The 18,905-nt window shown below is 35.9% G+C and overlaps 1 protein-coding gene across 2 annotated transcripts in view; it reads right to left on the bottom strand.

Annotated features, from left to right (window-relative positions):
• The window catches only part of LRBA (LPS responsive beige-like anchor protein), a 370,314-nt gene that overhangs the window by 68,156 nt on the left and 283,253 nt on the right, over window positions 1-18,905 (bottom strand). For both annotated transcript variants that reach the window (XM_083367801.1, XM_083367800.1), the window contains exon 47: window positions 6,349-6,501. In XM_083367801.1, the coding sequence (XP_083223927.1) occupies window positions 6,349-6,501 (153 nt within the window). The remainder of the gene's footprint in view (window positions 1-6,348; window positions 6,502-18,905) is intronic.

The raw sequence follows: 18,905 nt of genomic DNA on the forward strand, positions 1-18,905 counted from the left end.
TATGCCTGGATGGTACATATCAGGTATATAGGATAAACCAGGGGTCTTCAAAGTTGGCCCTTTTATGACTTCTGGACTTCGAATACCCCTGTGATAAACAAATGGTAACAAAAAACAGTCCCTAAATATTCATGCATGACATAATAGATTGTGTTCGATTGAGCCACTAAAAGCTTTACGTATTATGAAGTACCACCTGAAGTTCCCCCCATTTTTAAAATATTTTTATATGCTGGTAATAATGCATTGTCAAGGAGTCTTCCCCTTTAGCCTGGTGTACCTCCACTATAAAAGCTATTTTAACATCTAATCCTCTCTGAATTTTGTTTCATAAGAAACTAACTTTACTAAAGCCTGGAAGGCTCTAAACCAGTTAGAGAACAAGACCTTTTCTTTGGTTTTCAACCTACACACATTCAGGCACAGATCTAAATGAGAAGTGCACTCAAGTTTGTATGAACACCAGATATTTATGAAGCCTAGGATCATGCTAGATCAGAATCATAGCTGTCTTCAGATGTCCAGCTGTAGGTATGAAAACTGGGCAGAGAAACGAATAAAGCTAGTATGCATACTCTTTTCATTATTTAATTTGAAGGCATTGGTTGAATTTCTGAAGGGAGCCATTCATCTGAACTGCAGACAAAAAACAGAATAGCTAAAAAACAGAATAGAATTCTTGTAGGCTAAAGCTGCTGGTTAACAAACTGGAAATTTAGAGAGATTTATTGGAAAAGAACAAGGAAAAAGAATAGCTGAAAGACAAGCCCAACAGAAAGAAGAGATATAGACACAGAAGGGCCACATATTATTAGCAAAAAGAGACATTTTGTAATGGTGAACTTATTTGGGAAAGATAGCATTCTAGTGTATTTGCTATTAGCCTTATGTTTTTCTTATATTGTGTGAGGATGAATGGATAGACAATGTTTAATATAAACACTTGGATTTCTTGTTCATGATCTTTGCCATTATAAAACATTTCCTCTACTGTCTCTGTATTGTCTGTACTCTATCCTTTTTTATATTTTTATTTTAAAAAGATTACATTTCACCAAAAAATCAGTAAAAAGAATTATGCAAGCTACCAAATTAAAGCTGCATCAATATGCAATATCTGTAGGTTCTGCTATAAATATCAAACTAAGACAGAGGAGGAAAACCTACTCATTTGTACATACCCATTAATGCAGCATATAAAGCAAGAAAGATATATACGATAATGGATAGCACTCTATTCTCAAGGGAATTACATTCTAACAGCATTTCTTCGGTTGAATGAGAAAGTGCAAGACAATGAAAGCAATAGCTTCAAAAAAGAAGTGAAACTAGCAGCCCACTAAATCAAATTTTATTTAAAAGGCAAAATTTTGTTTATAGATAATCTTTAGAAATACAAGGTTTTATGCTTGTTTAGTAACACAAATACAATGTAAACTAATCGGAAAAGAAAATCACAGAATATTTTAGTTAACAAGAAAAAAAGACCAATTCCAGGCATTAAAGTCCTTTTCATTAGCTAAAATATAGAAACTAAGGCATTAAAGTCCTTTTCATATTAAAGGCATTAAAGGCATTAAAGTCCTTTTCATTCCAGGCATTAAAGTCCTTTTCATATAGCTAAAATATAGAAACTAAGGTGAAATTATGCAAATATATGTTTTAGTTACATTTTAAATAACTATTGTGTGGCTCCGGAAAAGCCCTTTTCCATGAGATGTAAGAAAGCTGAAAAGGTCAAGTTTTGTAGAGGCTCCAATCTAAGAACATATATTCAAGCAATTTATGTCTTAAGGCAGGCATGTCAAACTACCGGCCCACGGGCCGGATGCATCACGACAAAACCGCACCGTCCCCATTGCTGTCAATGGGGAAAAAGTTGTAATATGTCACGCGACATCACGTGATGTTGCGAGTTTGACATGCCTGTCTTAAGGAAATAAAAAGATGCATTTGCTCATATTAAGAATCCGTCTCCAGTGTGCAGTGATTAAGGTGTTGTCTTAGAAACCATCTGATTGGGAGTTCTAGCCTTCCTCAGCCATGAAAGCCAACTAGGTGATTTTGGACTAGTCATTCTCTCTCAGCCCAAAGAACCTAATAGGGTTATTGTTGTGATATAAAGTTTGCCTGTATATGTATAGTTTAAAATCCCAATCTCTTTTTTTACACTGAATATACACAGGAAGCCAAGGGAATATATTATTCCGTCCTAATATGTAGAAAAAATACAGCCATGATACCACACTTTATTTTCCATCAAAATCTTGCCTCCCAATTAAGATTACTAAAATTCTGGTAATAAAGAGTTAATATCTGCATTAATACCTTTAAATAATGAAACATAGGAACATGTGTTTCATAGTAAGCCATCTTATCCTGAAAAACAAAACAAACCCTCACATTGTCATTTCACCAGTGAAAAGACTGAAAAATTAAAGACTGAAATTATATGCTGAAAACAGAATGCTAATAGCTTGAAATAAATATACCTACAGCATACATCTCTGTATGAAATAGCATGCTCGTTAAGATCTTTGAAGTTCTATCAGAAGACATTGTTATATAAATTGGGACTTAGAGATAGGTGACACTATTCAGCCTCATTGGATGGGCAGATGATTATAAACTGATCTTAGAAATCACCTAGTCCCAAAAAGTTGTCTAACATGTATCCTAACTTACAGTCTAAATGCTGGAGATGTGGTAGTTTAGAAGCCACCTATTTTCATATGTGGTGGACTTGCAGAAATATAAAAGCTTTTTGGGTTAAAATTTGATGGAACATTCAAAAGATTTTTAAGAGAAAGATAAAGTTCTCTCCGCAATTGTTTTTATTGGGCATTGTTGTAAATTGTGATGTTAAAGAAACCAATTTGATGTTGAATTTGATAACAGCAGCACGGTTACTGGTGGGACAATACTGGAAGAAGGATAGTTTGCCTACTATAGAAGAATGGGTGTTTAAAGTTTCGAATCCTGCAGAAATGTCTAAGATTTCTGCTTATTTGAAGGATCATTCACAAGAAAGATATATTTCAGTTTGGAGGAGATGGATAGATTATATTCAGAATAAATATGGGACTAAAAAGTTCCATTTAGCTTATGAGTAGATTTTACAGGTATATTGTTATTAATTTTAGTGTTAGTACTTTGTATGTATCTATGTTAAAGGGCAGTTAAAGCACATTATGAATTTGGTTAATTTTATATTATGGATAATTTTTAGTTAGAATATGATTATTATATCTATAACCCTGTATTTAGCTCTGGGAAGTGTGGGGGAAGGGGGGTGGTTTGGGGTGGGTGGGTTTTGGGGATATGTATTGTAAAATCTTTTTTTGTAAAACTCTTTAATAAAAAGAAATCACCTAGTCCAGGACCATGGTTGATATGAATCCAGAATCTATGGAAATCCTAACCTTCATTTGTCAATACTTTCAAATACTATTTGAATACTTTTGTTCTCCAGGCACTTAATTAATGTCCTATAAAGTAGACATTCTTCTACTTTAAAACTGGATGGTATTTCCTTTATTTCTGCTGTTGCCCAGCTTTCATGATTTCTCTTTTGTGCTTCTATATTATTTTAATTTAGAAGTCATATTTAAAGAGAATTATCGTTATCTTTTCATCCTTGTTCCAAAATGGACAAAATAATGATTTTTAATTTTAAACGTTATGTTATGTTATCTTAACAGTCATATTAAAATAGCAATGATTAACAATTAGCATTATATATCCCCACTGTTGCCTTAGTACTATACAATTTGTTATTATATACTGCTCTATATATCATCTGTTTCTCTTGTTGGACTATTCCAATAAGAGACAGACAGCTGCAACACTATTTCCCCACTCACCATAAGGACCATCTGACTCTAATTGTAGTACACAGCTTGATGGGGGTCTGGTTATGAGAAGCCAAAGTATCACAGTGTAATAATCCGGAAAAGCAGAAGCTGCCAAGCACAGGATTGAAACAGAGGCTTGGGCTGTTTAGTTGGCTGATGAGATGGAGGAAAATATGATTAATGATCAAGGTATAATGATATCAGGAACCCGATTAGCACCACAAAAAGGTCACAGATCAAAGCAGTATGCATTTCCAATCACTGCAGAAAAATCTGTACTGTGTATTGAAAGGGGAAAAATTGCCCATTGTACCCTACAAAATTATCACTTAAAAGGACCATAATAATTTATAATTATCTCATTAATTGCAAAGATAAATATATGAGCATTCTATTTTTGAAACAGATCTAGGAGTTAATGTGTTTTGGTCAAAATATTACTTTTTTAGAAAGATATTTTTCTTACTTGCATTTTTTGCAATCAGACAACATTAATATCTATTTATATAATATTAAAACTAAATACCCAACATGTAATTATTTAGACTATATTTTCAGGATGTTATTTGGAAAATGCCTAGGTACATATGTATAGTTGTCACTTTGGTAATAGCTATGTATACTTGTATAAAATGTATAAAAAGCAAGCTAAATTGTACACCATAACTGTTCACATTCACTTCTTTCAATATCTTGCTTTTTTCTGTATTTTGGAGTTTAACATTGATATTGTATATTATAGATAGTGATTTAATATAGATCTGCTTTGTTTCAGTAAAATGGTGAATATCATTCTTACATTGGAACACAACATTTTAAAAATATTTGTATAGTGAATTGTGTGAAATTCATTATATAATTACAAAGAAAAACTTTGCATTGTTGATTTCTGAGGATTGCTTCCCTAAATAGATACTATCATTGGCCAAGATAAGACAGCAGGATAAAAGGGATAAAAGAGAAATGAAGTACTCCAGAATCCATACAAGTCAGAAATTGTGTAGTATTGTATATGCAAGAAAGAACCATTCTCACATGTTGCTATATTCCTAGTTTCAATTCTAGTTTTGATCTTTTTCTTGGTGGTCCCAACTAAGCACAAACCTACTTATGAATCTCCTTGTCCTGAAGCAGGAAAGTAGGAAATATTATTCCATATGGACTCCTGAAACACCTGATACCAGAACATGTTAAACTCTAGTGTCAAATTACTAAATTTTGATAGCACATATTTTCCCCAAAATACTTATGGTGGGAATGGGAGGAAGAGTTTTATATGAACCCAACCACTTCAGTCTAGAAACTAAACCCTCTTCCAACCATCTGAACTGCCTTGAAAGAATATTTTAAGGATTTGGATGAGAGGTTTTCTGCTCACATTATATTCTTCCAAATTAATACATCAGTATATTACCTTGCCAAAAAAATGAAATTTGATTCTCAAAAAAAGAAAAAAGAAAAACCTTCTTCCATACCACTTATTTGAGGAATTCATTTGTTTTTACTGTTTCTTTTCCATATTTACTTTAGTGTGGTTTTTGTTAAAAATATGTTTGCATGTATCTATCTATATACTGTATGCTTTAAATCAAATCTTAAAATATGGTTCCATTATGTTTTTTTCTTGTGGCAATAATAATACCTAATGAGTTATGTAAACATATGTACATTTTATGTAACTTCCACTATTCTACTAGAGACTTAATAATTTTAATGATAGCTAAATTCTGGGAAGCCAAAAAGGTATCATAAGTAATCTAAATGTTGAATTGAAAAGTATTAGGAAGAAGTACTATGAAGATAATTACATTAAAACATAAAGCTCATATCATTTTAGTGATATGCTTAAAAATAAGCATCAATATTTAAATTAAAAATAAGCATAAAACTTTAGAGCAGATGTCCCTAACCTTTCCAGCTTGGCGGCCCAGAGGAAAAGGGAGGTGCAGGCAAATTTGTGCCTGAGCATGTGCAAACAAGCTGCACGCGCCATGGCAGCACTAGCACCCGTTTGCATGCATGAATGGAGCCATGCACACCTGCAGCAGCCCAAGTACCCGCATGCATGCGCAAATGGGCTGCTAGCACCTGTGCAACATTGACAATGGCACTAGCGCTCTGTGCAAATGGGGATGCTAGCGCCTGCACGCATGCACATGCGGGGCCACTAGCTTCCATGTGCATGAGCAAATGGGTCTGCTAATGCCGTGTGGCAGCTATCCCCCTCACAGTGGTGCTGGCACAAGTGGGGGGAATGCATGTAGACATGCGCGCACTCACCAGCCATTCCCACAGCCCAGTGGCCAACAGGCCATGGATCAGTACTGGGACGTGGCTCATAGGTTGGGGAACCCTGCTTTAGAGATTCCCAGTCTTCTAAAATAGCTGTTTTGATTCCAAATTACATAAATTCCAGCTTTGCATGGTTAAAAAATGACATTTTTTAAAAGAAAGCTCATATCTTAACACAATTAATAGTTGCTTGTTATCTTACCAGTCTATTTATGCGAACAAATTCTTCTGGGGTTTTGGCCCATGGTGGAAGTTCAACATCAGAGACCACTGTTCCATCATCCATCACTCCAAGATTGTAATTATTGAAATTGACAAACATCTCAGGTAGATAATAAAATTCAGGAACAAGCTCCTATATGGAAATGAAAACCAGTGACATGTAATAAATTGGGTTATCATAGAAGTCACTCACTTAAAAGAGATAGTGGATGCAATAGAAAGTAGCTTCATTTTGTATCTATAATATTTTCACTTTACATATATTAAATTTTAGCAGAAACTTGCTCGTAGTGGTAAATAAATGCAATATTTTAAATGTTGAATGAAAGAATAGTAGGTATGATTAAGTGTCTAAACACAGTTTAGACTGTTAAGCTATCTAAACACAGTTTAATCTGAGATTAAAGGACTAAATCTTAGTATTCTTTAAAATAATGGAAGCTGTAACATTTAAACTCATAATATATTTTTTAATTTTTTTAAAAAATGTCATTTTTAGAAACATTAAATACCCACTAAATTAAAATATATTGTAAAATGTGTAGCATTATATTCTGCATCTGATTCCAAAATCAGATTCAGAAAAATGTGTCTAAATAATCAGCTCATATTCCCTGAATAATTTAAGCTACTCGATACTCTTATGTTTGCCATGTCTATGTAAGCAACACTGAGTAACATACTCAACTTGGCAATAGAATGTTTACAAGATGCATTGATATTATGCATACAGCAATAAAGTATTGCATTCTTATAGTGTAGCTGAAGCTTAAAGGTGGCACCAATTTTTAGGAAAATTGGCTACTGCAAAGATAATGTATAGGGTTATTTTTTAAAGTTTTTAGAATGAGTAAATCTCTATTAAAGCAGTGTCCTTATCAATATTAGCCATAAAGATAGTTAAATGCTGGGTAACTTTTAAAAAAATGTCAGACAAAATACACACACACACACTAAAAAAAATTAACTAATCAATTGGTTTGGACCCAAAAGCTCCTTCTCAATTTGTAGATTTATTATATGATCATTCAGCTTCATTCAGTTATGATTTATTATAACCAGAAGTTTATTCTTTGTAAACGTATTTGAACTGTTGCTTCCATTTCATATATCCATTTTAAGTACATTGGTTGCCCAAAGATTCTGGTAATGGAATCAGGGTGTATGTATTTGATTTTCTATAATACTCTTATTCTGGCAACTCACTGCATCAACTACATCTGTTTGAGGAGATCCAGTAAGGATATGAGAAAATAACACTAGGAAGAGAAAAAAATATATAATTGCAATATTATCTTTAATGTCATGTGAGACACCTAAAAGATGGGTAGTGTTTTGTACATCAACATGTGCAATAGTTTTTTTAAAAAAACAACAACCGAGTTTTATTATTTTTTCAAATTGCAACCTATATCAGTGATGGCGAACCTTTTAGAGACCGAGTGCCCAACCTGCAACCCAAAACCTACTTATGTATCATTGGGTGTCAGGTGTGCGTGGCCCATTGGGTGGGGATGGCCCATTGGGTGGGTGTGGCTGTGATGGTAACGGCAGACTGGGTGGGACTAAAAAGTTAAATCAATCAATTCCAACTTTGCAAGAACTTTTTTTCTTGCGAGATTGATTGATTGATTGATTGAACCTTTTTTTTGCACATGGCGGCAGAGGCCTAAAGCAAAAAGGTTTTATAAAATCCAGCTGAAGGCCTAGGACTGGGGCGACAGCACACGTGCCCACAGAGAGGGCTCTGTGTGCCGCCTGTGGCATGCGTGCCATAGGTTCGCCACCACAGACCTATATATTTAGAAAGCATCATGATACCTGGGTAGTCATCAGTTGAGTAACAGAATTTTCAATACATAGTTCGGGTTACATTATCATAGCATCCTTCTCTATTTCCCTCAACATTCAATACAACATATTTAAACTAAAAAATTTCTAGGAATAGCATAGTCAATTAAAGAAGATTTTGTCAATCTAATTTTGATAAGATATATCTATATCCTGTTATTAAATTTTATCTAATTTTGGTGTTAATTATAGTATCCAAGTTTAACCTTTAACATCCCAAATAGTATTCACAACCCAAAGTTCCCTTATCTTACTACACCAAAAAATGCATCATCTAACATACACCCAGTATTTAAATAGCTAGCTTTTCATCTTTATTTATTGATTAGCCTTTGGGCCATATCAAATTGCCAAGTTCCAAAAACAAAATATCACTAAAACTTGATAAAAACAGTTCAAGTGGAACTGGATAAAATACAATTTAAAAAGAAACTAAAACAAAATACAATCTGAAATAAAATCAGGATAGAATACAATGATTTAAGATACAAGTTAAATATACTTAAAATTATATTACAATGTCACCCCTGCGTCTACCCTGAACAATCTTAAAACTACTTTTAAAATTACATTTTTAAATCAAGTGATCTTTCCTACAATCTACCACACTCTGCTGCACCAACTTTGTTCTTATTTCCATCAACTTCACAGCAAATTTGGCAATCCATTTCACCAACTGCAAATTAGAACCTAACAAACAATGTTGCAAGAAGCACTCTTTAGACATTGGGGTACTAGTATAAAAGATCCTGCCCAACTGATATTCCCTCAAATCTGAATACAAGGGGCAATCAAAAATTACATGGTACATTGTTCAACTTCCCCCATCCCACATAAACAGACTCTTTCACTTACAGGAATCCCCCTATACCTGCCCCAAAGCATATTTGTTTGAAGTTGGTCCAATCTCAATTTGGTAAAAAATCTCCTTATAATGGGAGATAAAGGCAAGGTTAAATATTTTTCTATTTTAAAAATTTGTTTATTAGCCGATAACCAGAGGCAAACTTTTGCTACTGACACCTGTGCGATGTCCGATTGTGCACTTATGTCCTTAAATCTCTGTGCAATCCAAAGTCGAATCTGCCTATGATCATGCTGCTGCCAGTTTAACGGAATACCAAAGCTAGATAATTGTTTCAAAACTCTTAATATCCAATTATTTTTGTTACTTGAAATAATCTGATCCATTACTGCTAGCTTAGGTAACCTCCCTTCCTCCATCTCAAATATTCTGAGCCAATAATAAATGGTCTTCAGCATGGCCCTAGTGCCGATCGCATGGACTCCCGTTTCTGCCCTTACAACGCATGCTGGGGTTCCAGGGGACACTGCCAAAATTCTCCTCAAGAACTTATTTTGAGGAATTTCCTGCCCAGGCAGCTTAACTAATCCCCATATTTCTGCCCCATAGGTAAGTATTGGTTCAATTTTCACTTGAAAGACCTTTAGTACTGGGGTTAATGAAGATGGAGTTTTCTCTAAAATAAGTTTGTTTAATTGGGCCATCCGAGCCACAGCCTTCTGAGCTCCGGCTTTTACATGCTTATCCCATTTACCATTTGTCTGGAATACTAGCCCTAAATAGGTAAATGACTGAACTTGTTCTATTCTTCTACCATTTAAAACCCATCTCATCTTTTGTTGCCTGCTAAATATCATTACCTTTGATTTCTCTACATTGTCAAACAATTTTTTATACAATAAGCTGCCAACCTCCCTAGTGACCTTCGTAGCCCCACCTGTGAGGCCGACAGCAAAATTATATCATCGGCATATAACAAGCAATTTACCTGTCTTATTCCTATACTGGGCCCATGAAGTGATAAGTCTTCCAAACATTTTGGAAAATCATTTAAATATAAATTGAAAAGTGTTGGGGCTAGAATGCAACCTTGTCTTACGCCCTTCTTAATTGGAATAGCATTTGTTACCGATCCTGTTTTGTTCACTCGAACTCTTACCTGGGTTTCCATGTATAACAATCTAATTAAATATAGCAGTTTCTTTTCTATTCCCATGGCCTCTAATTTATCCCATAGAATTGATCTATCAACTGTATCAAAGGCTGCCTTCAGATCTATAAATGCCACATACAAAGGTTTTTTCCAAAACTTAAACTTTGTTATTAGATGGTCCAACACGAAACAATTGTCCATTGTAGATCTTCCGCTCCTGAAGCCAGACTGTTCTTCAGCTAGAATATTGTTTCTCTTTATCCAGTCTTCTAATTTATGAAGCAAATACTTAGCATAAATTTTTGCTGAAATATCAATTAGACTAATTAACCAGAAATTATCTAGAGCCTTTTTTATGTAATGGAACAATTATTGATGTATGCCAACTGGCAGGAATTTGCCCTGTTATATTAATAAAAGTAAAGAGACCCGCCAGGACAGGCGCCCACCAGGCTATGTTATTAGGCTTCTACCTAATAAACATTATTTCATATCCTAAGTTACCAATCGGAGAGTCTATATTTATCAATTTACTTCTACTTATACATAACCAAAATTTTAACATCAAACATAGGATCCATATCAAATTTCCATTATATCAATATATAAATTTATGATATTTGAAATAAGCTTAGTAAATACTTAAACACATTTTAATTCTATCTCATGAATATTTTCTATTTCAGATTCTAATAAGTCACTAATTGCTAACAAAATGACCTACGATAATTCTCTAGGAATTAATATTTTAAATCTAACTCTAGGTTTCTTTTTTTGCCAGTCGGGTTTCCAGACCCAGGGCTTTAAATTGCCAAGTAGGTCTTCATTTGCTCACATGTATATTATTTGCACCAGAGGAGGCCATCCAACCATCAGCAATATACAAAAGTTGAACCATTTATAGTCATTATATTGTTGCCATGTTAATTCCACTCTCTTTATTTGCTCTGACATCTCTGTCTGCGGTTCAGACTGGATTCTTCTTCCATATGGGTTGATCTGTTTCGAGTAGAAAATCTTATCCAATTTTATATTTAGTAACTGACTGTCCAAGCTTTCCACAGGTTTTCTTTATTGGTCTTTGGCTTCCTCTATATTGGCATCACTATCTTGCATGTAGTGTACTTCTGAAATTGTAGGCTCCTTAGAGAGGGTCTGAAGTTAAGTATTAAGTTTTTTCCTAGTTTGTTGTTGGTCTTTAAGTAGTGGTTCCTTGTGCTTTAAAAATTGTAGGTTCTTTGAATAAAGTCAGGTTTTGGATATTAGTTTTTTCAGTACTTTGTTGTTTTTGTTGCTTATATTTCTCTGTCTCAATAGTAATAACTTCCAATTTTGTTATATTCTGAAGTGTAAATTCTTTAGTTGCAGTCTGGGTTTCAATTTGTGACTTAAGGTTGGCATGTAAATTATTAAATCTGGAGACAGACATCTCAGTGACCCTGTAGATTGTTTCAAGTATAAGGTTATAATCAAGCGAGGTTTGTGGTTGATCCTTCTCCATTTTGTAATAGTTATAAATAGTCCTTGGTGGAGGCTATTTTTCAAACAAAAATCAGTAAGAGTCCACCTCCACAAGTCTAAGCCAAATTCATCTCCAGCTGTTTCAGGTTTTTATCTTAATGCCAAGGTCAGTCCAAATTGTAAGCAAGCTTGTTTGCCAATAGTATTCACTAGATATCCCCAGAGTACTTCAAATCCTTTTCAGACGGTGTCTTTTTATTTATTTCTTTTTTGTCCCCTTTGTTAGACTAATAGGTAGAATAGTCCATTTCTGTAAATATAGGGCCAAAAGTAGAAAGGCAGTAAGTCCAATTAATCAGTATAATTTAGTACAAGGCTTTTTCTTTTCTCTCCCAATGTAGACAAAGGCCGCTCTTAAGGAGGGTGGGGGAAAAAAACCCTTCCCTCTCCCCTCACAAGGGGAAGCAAATTCGGAAAGCTTTTGGCAGGGAAAGTAGACAATTAGGAAAAGAAGAAGGCAATTCTCACCCAGTTTTCAAGTGCTTTCAAGTGCTTTGTTGTGCTTTTCGCTTCGGCAGGAAATGGCTAAACGATGGGCCATGGGAGTGGCCGATCCTTTCTTCTTCAGTTCAGAGAGTAGCTCCAAGCCAATGGGAGGGCCGCCGCCCTTCTACCGCCAACTGGAAGAACTCTCCCCCGCTCATCGCCCCTCCAGGGTGACTTTCGACCCCTTTACAGGGGCCCCCAATGAAGAAATCCAGGCAACGCGAGGAGCGATTCCCTCGCGCGTCTGGCTGCACCGAAATCCAGAAGCGGAAGCCCCACATGTGCAATAGTCTTAATACTAACTAGTCTTTAGATTTAAATAATATAGCCTATAAAATATAAAAATGTAATTCCTTTGCTTGATTGCCAAATGGTACTATTCTTAAATTATATTCTGTAATTCATGTAAGTCAGGTTTACTGACAGAAGTAATTTTTATACCCATAAATTAAAATTGTCACTAAAAATCATAATTAAAGATAGATTTTACCCATTCAAACATAATACTGAATTGCATTATTTTTAAAAATATGAGCAAAAATGTTTACATCTGAATGAAACTTATCGTCCCTATGCTTCTTTAGACTGTGGTCAAGAGCTGCGTTTTTAATTAAAAGTCAAGGGGAAACTTAAACATTTAATTAATTAATTAATTAAATTAATTCATTAACTATTAAATGAAAATATTAAATAATATAAATATAAAACTATTTTACAAGATACTTAAGATTCCTAATAATGTTGAACTTTGTAATATTCTTCATTTTATATACTCATCTGAAATGCTTCATATAATTAAAAAAATCTGTGTCATTAATTTGATGTGTTAAAATGCTAAAATAAGCTATTCAAATTGAAACTGGTTAAATATCCAAACAGTTGAACAAAATGTAGAATATGAAGATTTCATCATAGCTGTCTATTATACTAAGAGCACAGTATAGTGTACCTATCTTTCTCCTAATTACACTGTGGTATAGAAAAAAAATCTAGAAAATAAATATAATAAATATTTAACTGTTATTATTGCTTGTCTGTTTCACATATTTTTCAAGGTAGAAAATGTATTCTATTTGCTGTTATTAATATTTACCATAATGAAACATTATAAAAATGTTTACAAAAACAGATTAGGGAAAGCAATTAATTCTTCTGGGAATTCTATCAGTTCCTTTTAACAATCACTTCATGAATGGAAATACCTTATATTTGTAATTGCTTTAGGAAATGATTTCATTGCAAGTAAATGGTGTAAAATTGGTCTTTCTTCCAACAAGTGAAAACTACTTTCCATTTAATAAGCAGAAAACCACATTCTCTGCATTGGCCCCAGTGGTTAACGATGTTAGAGGCCCAGTGTATCAGATTCTAAATCCACTCTTGACATGGGTCAATGGATCAGTGGTCTTCCAGATACCACCCTCAGGGTCAACTATGGCAAGAACAGTTTCCAAATAGCTGAGTGCAATACTAGGTCATCAGATTATAGACAAGGTCAGCCTAGAGTTACTAGAGCAAAAGCAGAAAAAATGAAGCAAGAATTAAGCTATTATCACCTCAGACCTTGTGAAAAACAGCACAGCTATGCATGCTGAATATTTGTATACAGGCATGTGAATTATTCTAAAACAAGATCACAGTAAGATTAACACAAAACACCTCTTTAAAATAAACTCTAGAAATATATGTGAGGGTATCTTATGCACAAAAGAAATAGGTGACAAATAAAGTTAACGAACAAACAATCAAACAAGAGAAATGGGAATATTTAAATATATTTAGTTTAAAAATATATTGGATTTAATAGAAAAGAAATGAAACAAATTGTTCTTGGTTTAACTTTAAATTCTCTAACCAAATGTCACACAAATCTGAATATCTTAATTATGAATGCAAATACATTTTACAATATAATCTAAAAAAATTATATCCATATTATTTCTAGAAGAACTAACAGACATTAGTATTCAGAAAGATTCAAAGGTATCTTTTGCTATAAATAATAGAGCAAAAATCTTGCCCACAGCTGTCTTTTCTAAAATCATTACAATTATTAGATCCATTATTTTTCAGACAAATTAGTAAACAGGTTTGTTCTAATATGCCATTAATGATATAGCTTTGGTTGCATTTACATCAATGCTCAATTCAGTAAAATAGTCAGTAATCTAGTGTAAGTAAAATATCATCAAATTTATGATATAAATTTAGAATTACAATGACTTTGAAGACACACAAGCATATTTCCTCTTTTCCTTTAATTACAGCAGCTATACCTTTTGAGGCTTCTATTTCAGCCTATAAAAGAATGCCATTGCTTTAAGAGTCTAATGAATAAGCTTTTCAAAGCAGTGGAATGATTTTTCAGGTTCTTGCAGAAACTTGCAAAAGTTCATAGCTGCTTTAATTTTTTGCAGTATAGTTCTGTTTGTGTTTATGTGAAATCCAAAGGAATTCTAAATCATTTCCAATAATCCAGCTCAAGGATTATTAAGTGCCATGGAGCATTTCTGGTATAGCATTTCTACATAATATTTTATATCTCTCTGAATGTTTCAGAGGAAAAAAGAAAATCTGAAAGCAATTTGAAGAATGAAGAAACACAAGTTTCCTGTTTCTCCTCCTCTTTCCCAATGCCAGTCACTGCTCTGGAAATAACTTTTCTTTTTGTAAATGTCTCGGGGAGTTGTTAGAAATTTACACCGACTAAATAAAGAAAGGACAGATCCCCTGGAGGAAATGTGGTAAGTAAGAGTCAACACTGACATAATGAAACTTAATTATATCAATAAAAATATAAATTGAAAATCAATTTGTCAAATTAAAAAACAACTATGTTTTCTATTAGTATTAAAGAATTCCATGGTTACTTCTAATAATATAATTTCACATTTTCCTAAATTAAGACTTTACGACTTGAAGATCTTTTTCCCAGAAAACAAATCACAGAACCGCAAATAAGTTATCTCTCCCTCCCTCCCTCCCTCTCTCTCACACACACACATACACACAATCTCCAACTTCTTTTAAAGGTTTGTATCAAGCTGAACCTTTAGTGTTTGCTTTGAAAGATTTTAGTGTTTTCCTTTTTATTCCCCTCTGTTTTATTTGCTAAATAGTTTATGCCCTACAGTGTATTGTTCATGCAACTATTTTTGTAGATGACACTTTATATATATATCCTTAGAAGAATGAAAGGCAGGATATAATCATGTCAGTTAATGATAAGTGAAGTTCCAAGACTTGCTCAAATCTTATGTCAATCTAGTCTAGGGCCTCTGTAAAAATGAATAATATACATTTAAATTCTGCCCTGCCTGCTGGTCACATTCATATTGCGGCATGCAGCTATTCTTATAGCCATTTGCTCTTGCTTTGATGATGTCAGCAGATGACTGATGAAAGCTCAGTGATTAAAAAGATTTTTTCTTCATCCCGGAGATCATTAGCTTTTATTGGATTTTAAACGTATGTACCTGGGATGCAAGAAACTAAAGGTGTAGGGGCGACGTTTCGACGGAATCCCATCCGTCATCATCAGGCTGGTGGCTTCTGCTTCCTTCTTCTGGGAGAAGCATGTGGCTGTTTGTTCCTCTTTTTTAAACTGCCAGAGGGGGTGTGTTCTGTGGGTGGAGGTGTGCTCTGATTGGGTGGGGGAGTGTGTTCTGATTGGGTGGGAGTGTGTTTTGAATGGTGGGTGTGTTCTGATTGGGTGGGGGTGTGTTTTGAGTGGATGGGCTGGTCTCAGCTGCCAGCCTTAGACCTGAGCTGGTGAGTTGTGCTGCTTTTGTTTGGCTTCGTGTTTGTGGTGGTGCCATGTTTTTATAGTGGGTGTCAGTTTGCTTATTGTGTGGTTTGGAGGGGTTTAAAGTGGCTGATGTTGCAGCTGTAGTTAGGTTTCTGTTTTGTGGTTGTGCCTCGTTATCATTGTGGGTTCGGATTTGCTTTTTGAATGGTTGTGTGGTGGTGATGTCATGTGGTGTTATCATGACTTTGGGTCTATCATTCTTGGTGGTTGGGACTCGTCTGTCAATCAAGGCGGGTTTCCAAATGGTTGGTAGGCGAGAGGTATCATCTCGTTTGTTTATGCTGTGGGGGCGTTTTTCTATCTCAATGGCTTCTCTGATTATTCTGTTGTTAAAATGTTCAATTTTGGCGATAGTTTTGGTTTTTTAAAATCAATTTCATGTCCCGTGGCTTCAAAATGTTGGACCAGGGATGAAGTTTGTTCTCCTTTTCTGAGTGAGTTTTTGTGCTCTTCAATGCGTGCACTTATTCTTCTGTTGGTCTGTCCGATGTATGTGGTGGGGCAGGTGGTGCATGGGATTTCGTATACTCCTTGGTTTTCTAAGTCAATTATGTCCTTGGGGTTTCTTAGGATGGTGGATATTTTTCTGTCTGTGTAGAATGCTGTTTTGATGTTGTGTTTTTGGAGGACCTTGTTGTGATTCAGGGCCAGCCTGTGGGTCCGGCAGCCGGCTCGGATGTCTCGGATGACTCAGATGAGGGGGAGGAGGAGGGTGTTGAAGACGAGCTTGCTGATGATGGCTTGGAGGCTTCGCAGAGCCCCCAGCCAGGGCCCTCTTCTCAGCTGCGCGAGCCCGAGAGTGCGGATGATGATGACCCACAGCTGGCCCTGTTCAAGGACGCCCGACGCAGGAGGCAGTCAAGCAGGAACAAGCAGAGAAAGGCTGTGGGACTCCTCGGAAGGAGGCACAGGGAGGCCACGCCCTGAACTCTAAATAAAAGGAGTGTTTGGGGAAGGGCTGGTTGCTGAAAGCAACCGTTCCGTTTGAGGATTCAAGTTCCAGTGTTTTGTTTCTTGTTCTGTTGTTTGTGTAATAAATCTTGGCAGACGCTTTCCAGCCTCAGACGCTCTCCAGTCTCTACTGTTTATACAGGGGTTTGCCTTTCTGCAAGGCCGGTAGCAGGCTGGTTCAGAACAGACCTTGCTGATTCTGTCTGTGGTCCCTTTTAAGTATGGGAGGAGGGCTTTGCCATTTTCTTGTTCTCTGTCTTGGGTTTTTGTGGGTGTCTCTCTTCGGATTAAGTTGGTAATCGTGTTTCTTTGGAATCCATTGGCTGTTAGTACATTAGTGAGAGTGTGTAGTTCGGTTTTTTGGTGTTGTTCGTCAGCTAGGTGTTTTGTTCTGGAGATGAGTGTCTTGGCTACGGAGTTGATCTGTGCTGGGTGGTGGTGTGAGAGTGCGTTCAGATAGCGGTTTGTGTGTGTTTTTTATGGTAGATAGTGTGTCCTAGGGAGCCGTTGGATTTCTTGTAGACTAAGACATCAAGGAAGGGAAGTTGATTGTTAGCTTCTGTTTCCATGGTGAATTGTATTTTGGGGTGTAGGCTATTGAGGCGTGTGAGGAAGTCATCCAGTTTTTCTTTGCCGTGTGGCCAGATTACGAAGGTGTCATCTACGTATCTGAGCCAGAGTTTGGGTTTGTGGTTGGATTTTTCTAGAGCGAGGGTTTCAAAGTGTTCCATGTAGAGCAGACATGTCAAACACAAGGCCCGGGGGCCGAATCCGGCCCACGAAATGGTTTCATGCGGCCCGCAAAGCCATCCTGGAAACAGTGAGGGAACGGCCCCCACTGCCTTGGCCCTGGCCCAGAGACCCTCCTTCTGCCAGAGACCCTCAGATCTGTCCCACTCCTGCCCAGGCCCCCATAGGCACCCTTGATGCAAACGATGTAGAGCTGGCCATGCCCACCCAGTAGGCCATATGCACTCTAGCCATGCCTACCCAGTAGGCCACGCCCACCCTGGCCATACCCACCCGGCCCCCTGAGGGCAACCGCAATGCTGATGCGGCCCTCAGTGAAATTGAGTTTGACACCCCTGATGTAGAGGTTTGCGATGACAGGTGAAAGGGGTGATCCCATATATAGCATTGCAGCATAGCAATCAGCTGTTGTTAATAATGTGACAATAGAATCTGCAATACAGATTCTAGTCTGAATAGATAGTATATGAGAATCTTCTTACAAGTCAACTAAAGATTAAGAATGCAGACACTTTATTTACTGCCTACACTATGAAGAATGACCATACAGTTTTCAAAAATTAGCTCCTCACTATACTTGACCTATCTAATCCAAGCCAAATCCAAACTTGAAAATATTTTATAGATTATATCAAAGAAGGGGGCCTAGTAGTTAAGATACTGGGCTTGTCGACTGGAAGTTCAAGATGCAAGGACTGCATGACAAGTTGAGTTCCTGTCCTTGCCCCAGTTCCTGAAAATCCATAAAGGAGAGGAAGGAATTTTTTAGTATGCAAACTATGGGCAGTGCAGATTCAGGTGAAGAGAATATTTTTCCTCTGAGACTTTTTAGTGACACTGTCTGGATGAGGTAACTAAAGAACGGTGTGGATTCTGATAGTGATGATATTGTATAATCAGTACTATTTTTTTTTACAATTTATCTGTGAGCAAGAAAGATAACATACATGATCATTAGGACCCCAGCTGGTTATCCAGGCTAACAGCTAAACATGGCAAAATGTGTGCATTACTAAGATTAAGATTATGTGAACAATGAAAGCAGTAGACAAGTATAGCTGTCATTATAAAACAAACAAAATTCTTGGAACAAGCAGGAAAATAAATCACTAGCAAAACCACAATAGCTTTCCTTCAGTTAAAATGATAAGTGGTTTAATTCTGCTCTGGTCCAGCATTGACAATAATTTAAGACTGGTATTAGACAGGCCA

The sequence above is a fragment of the Vipera ursinii genome (genome assembly GCF_947247035.1).
Source record: "Vipera ursinii genome assembly, chromosome: 7".
NCBI lineage: Eukaryota > Metazoa > Chordata > Lepidosauria > Squamata > Viperidae > Vipera > Vipera ursinii.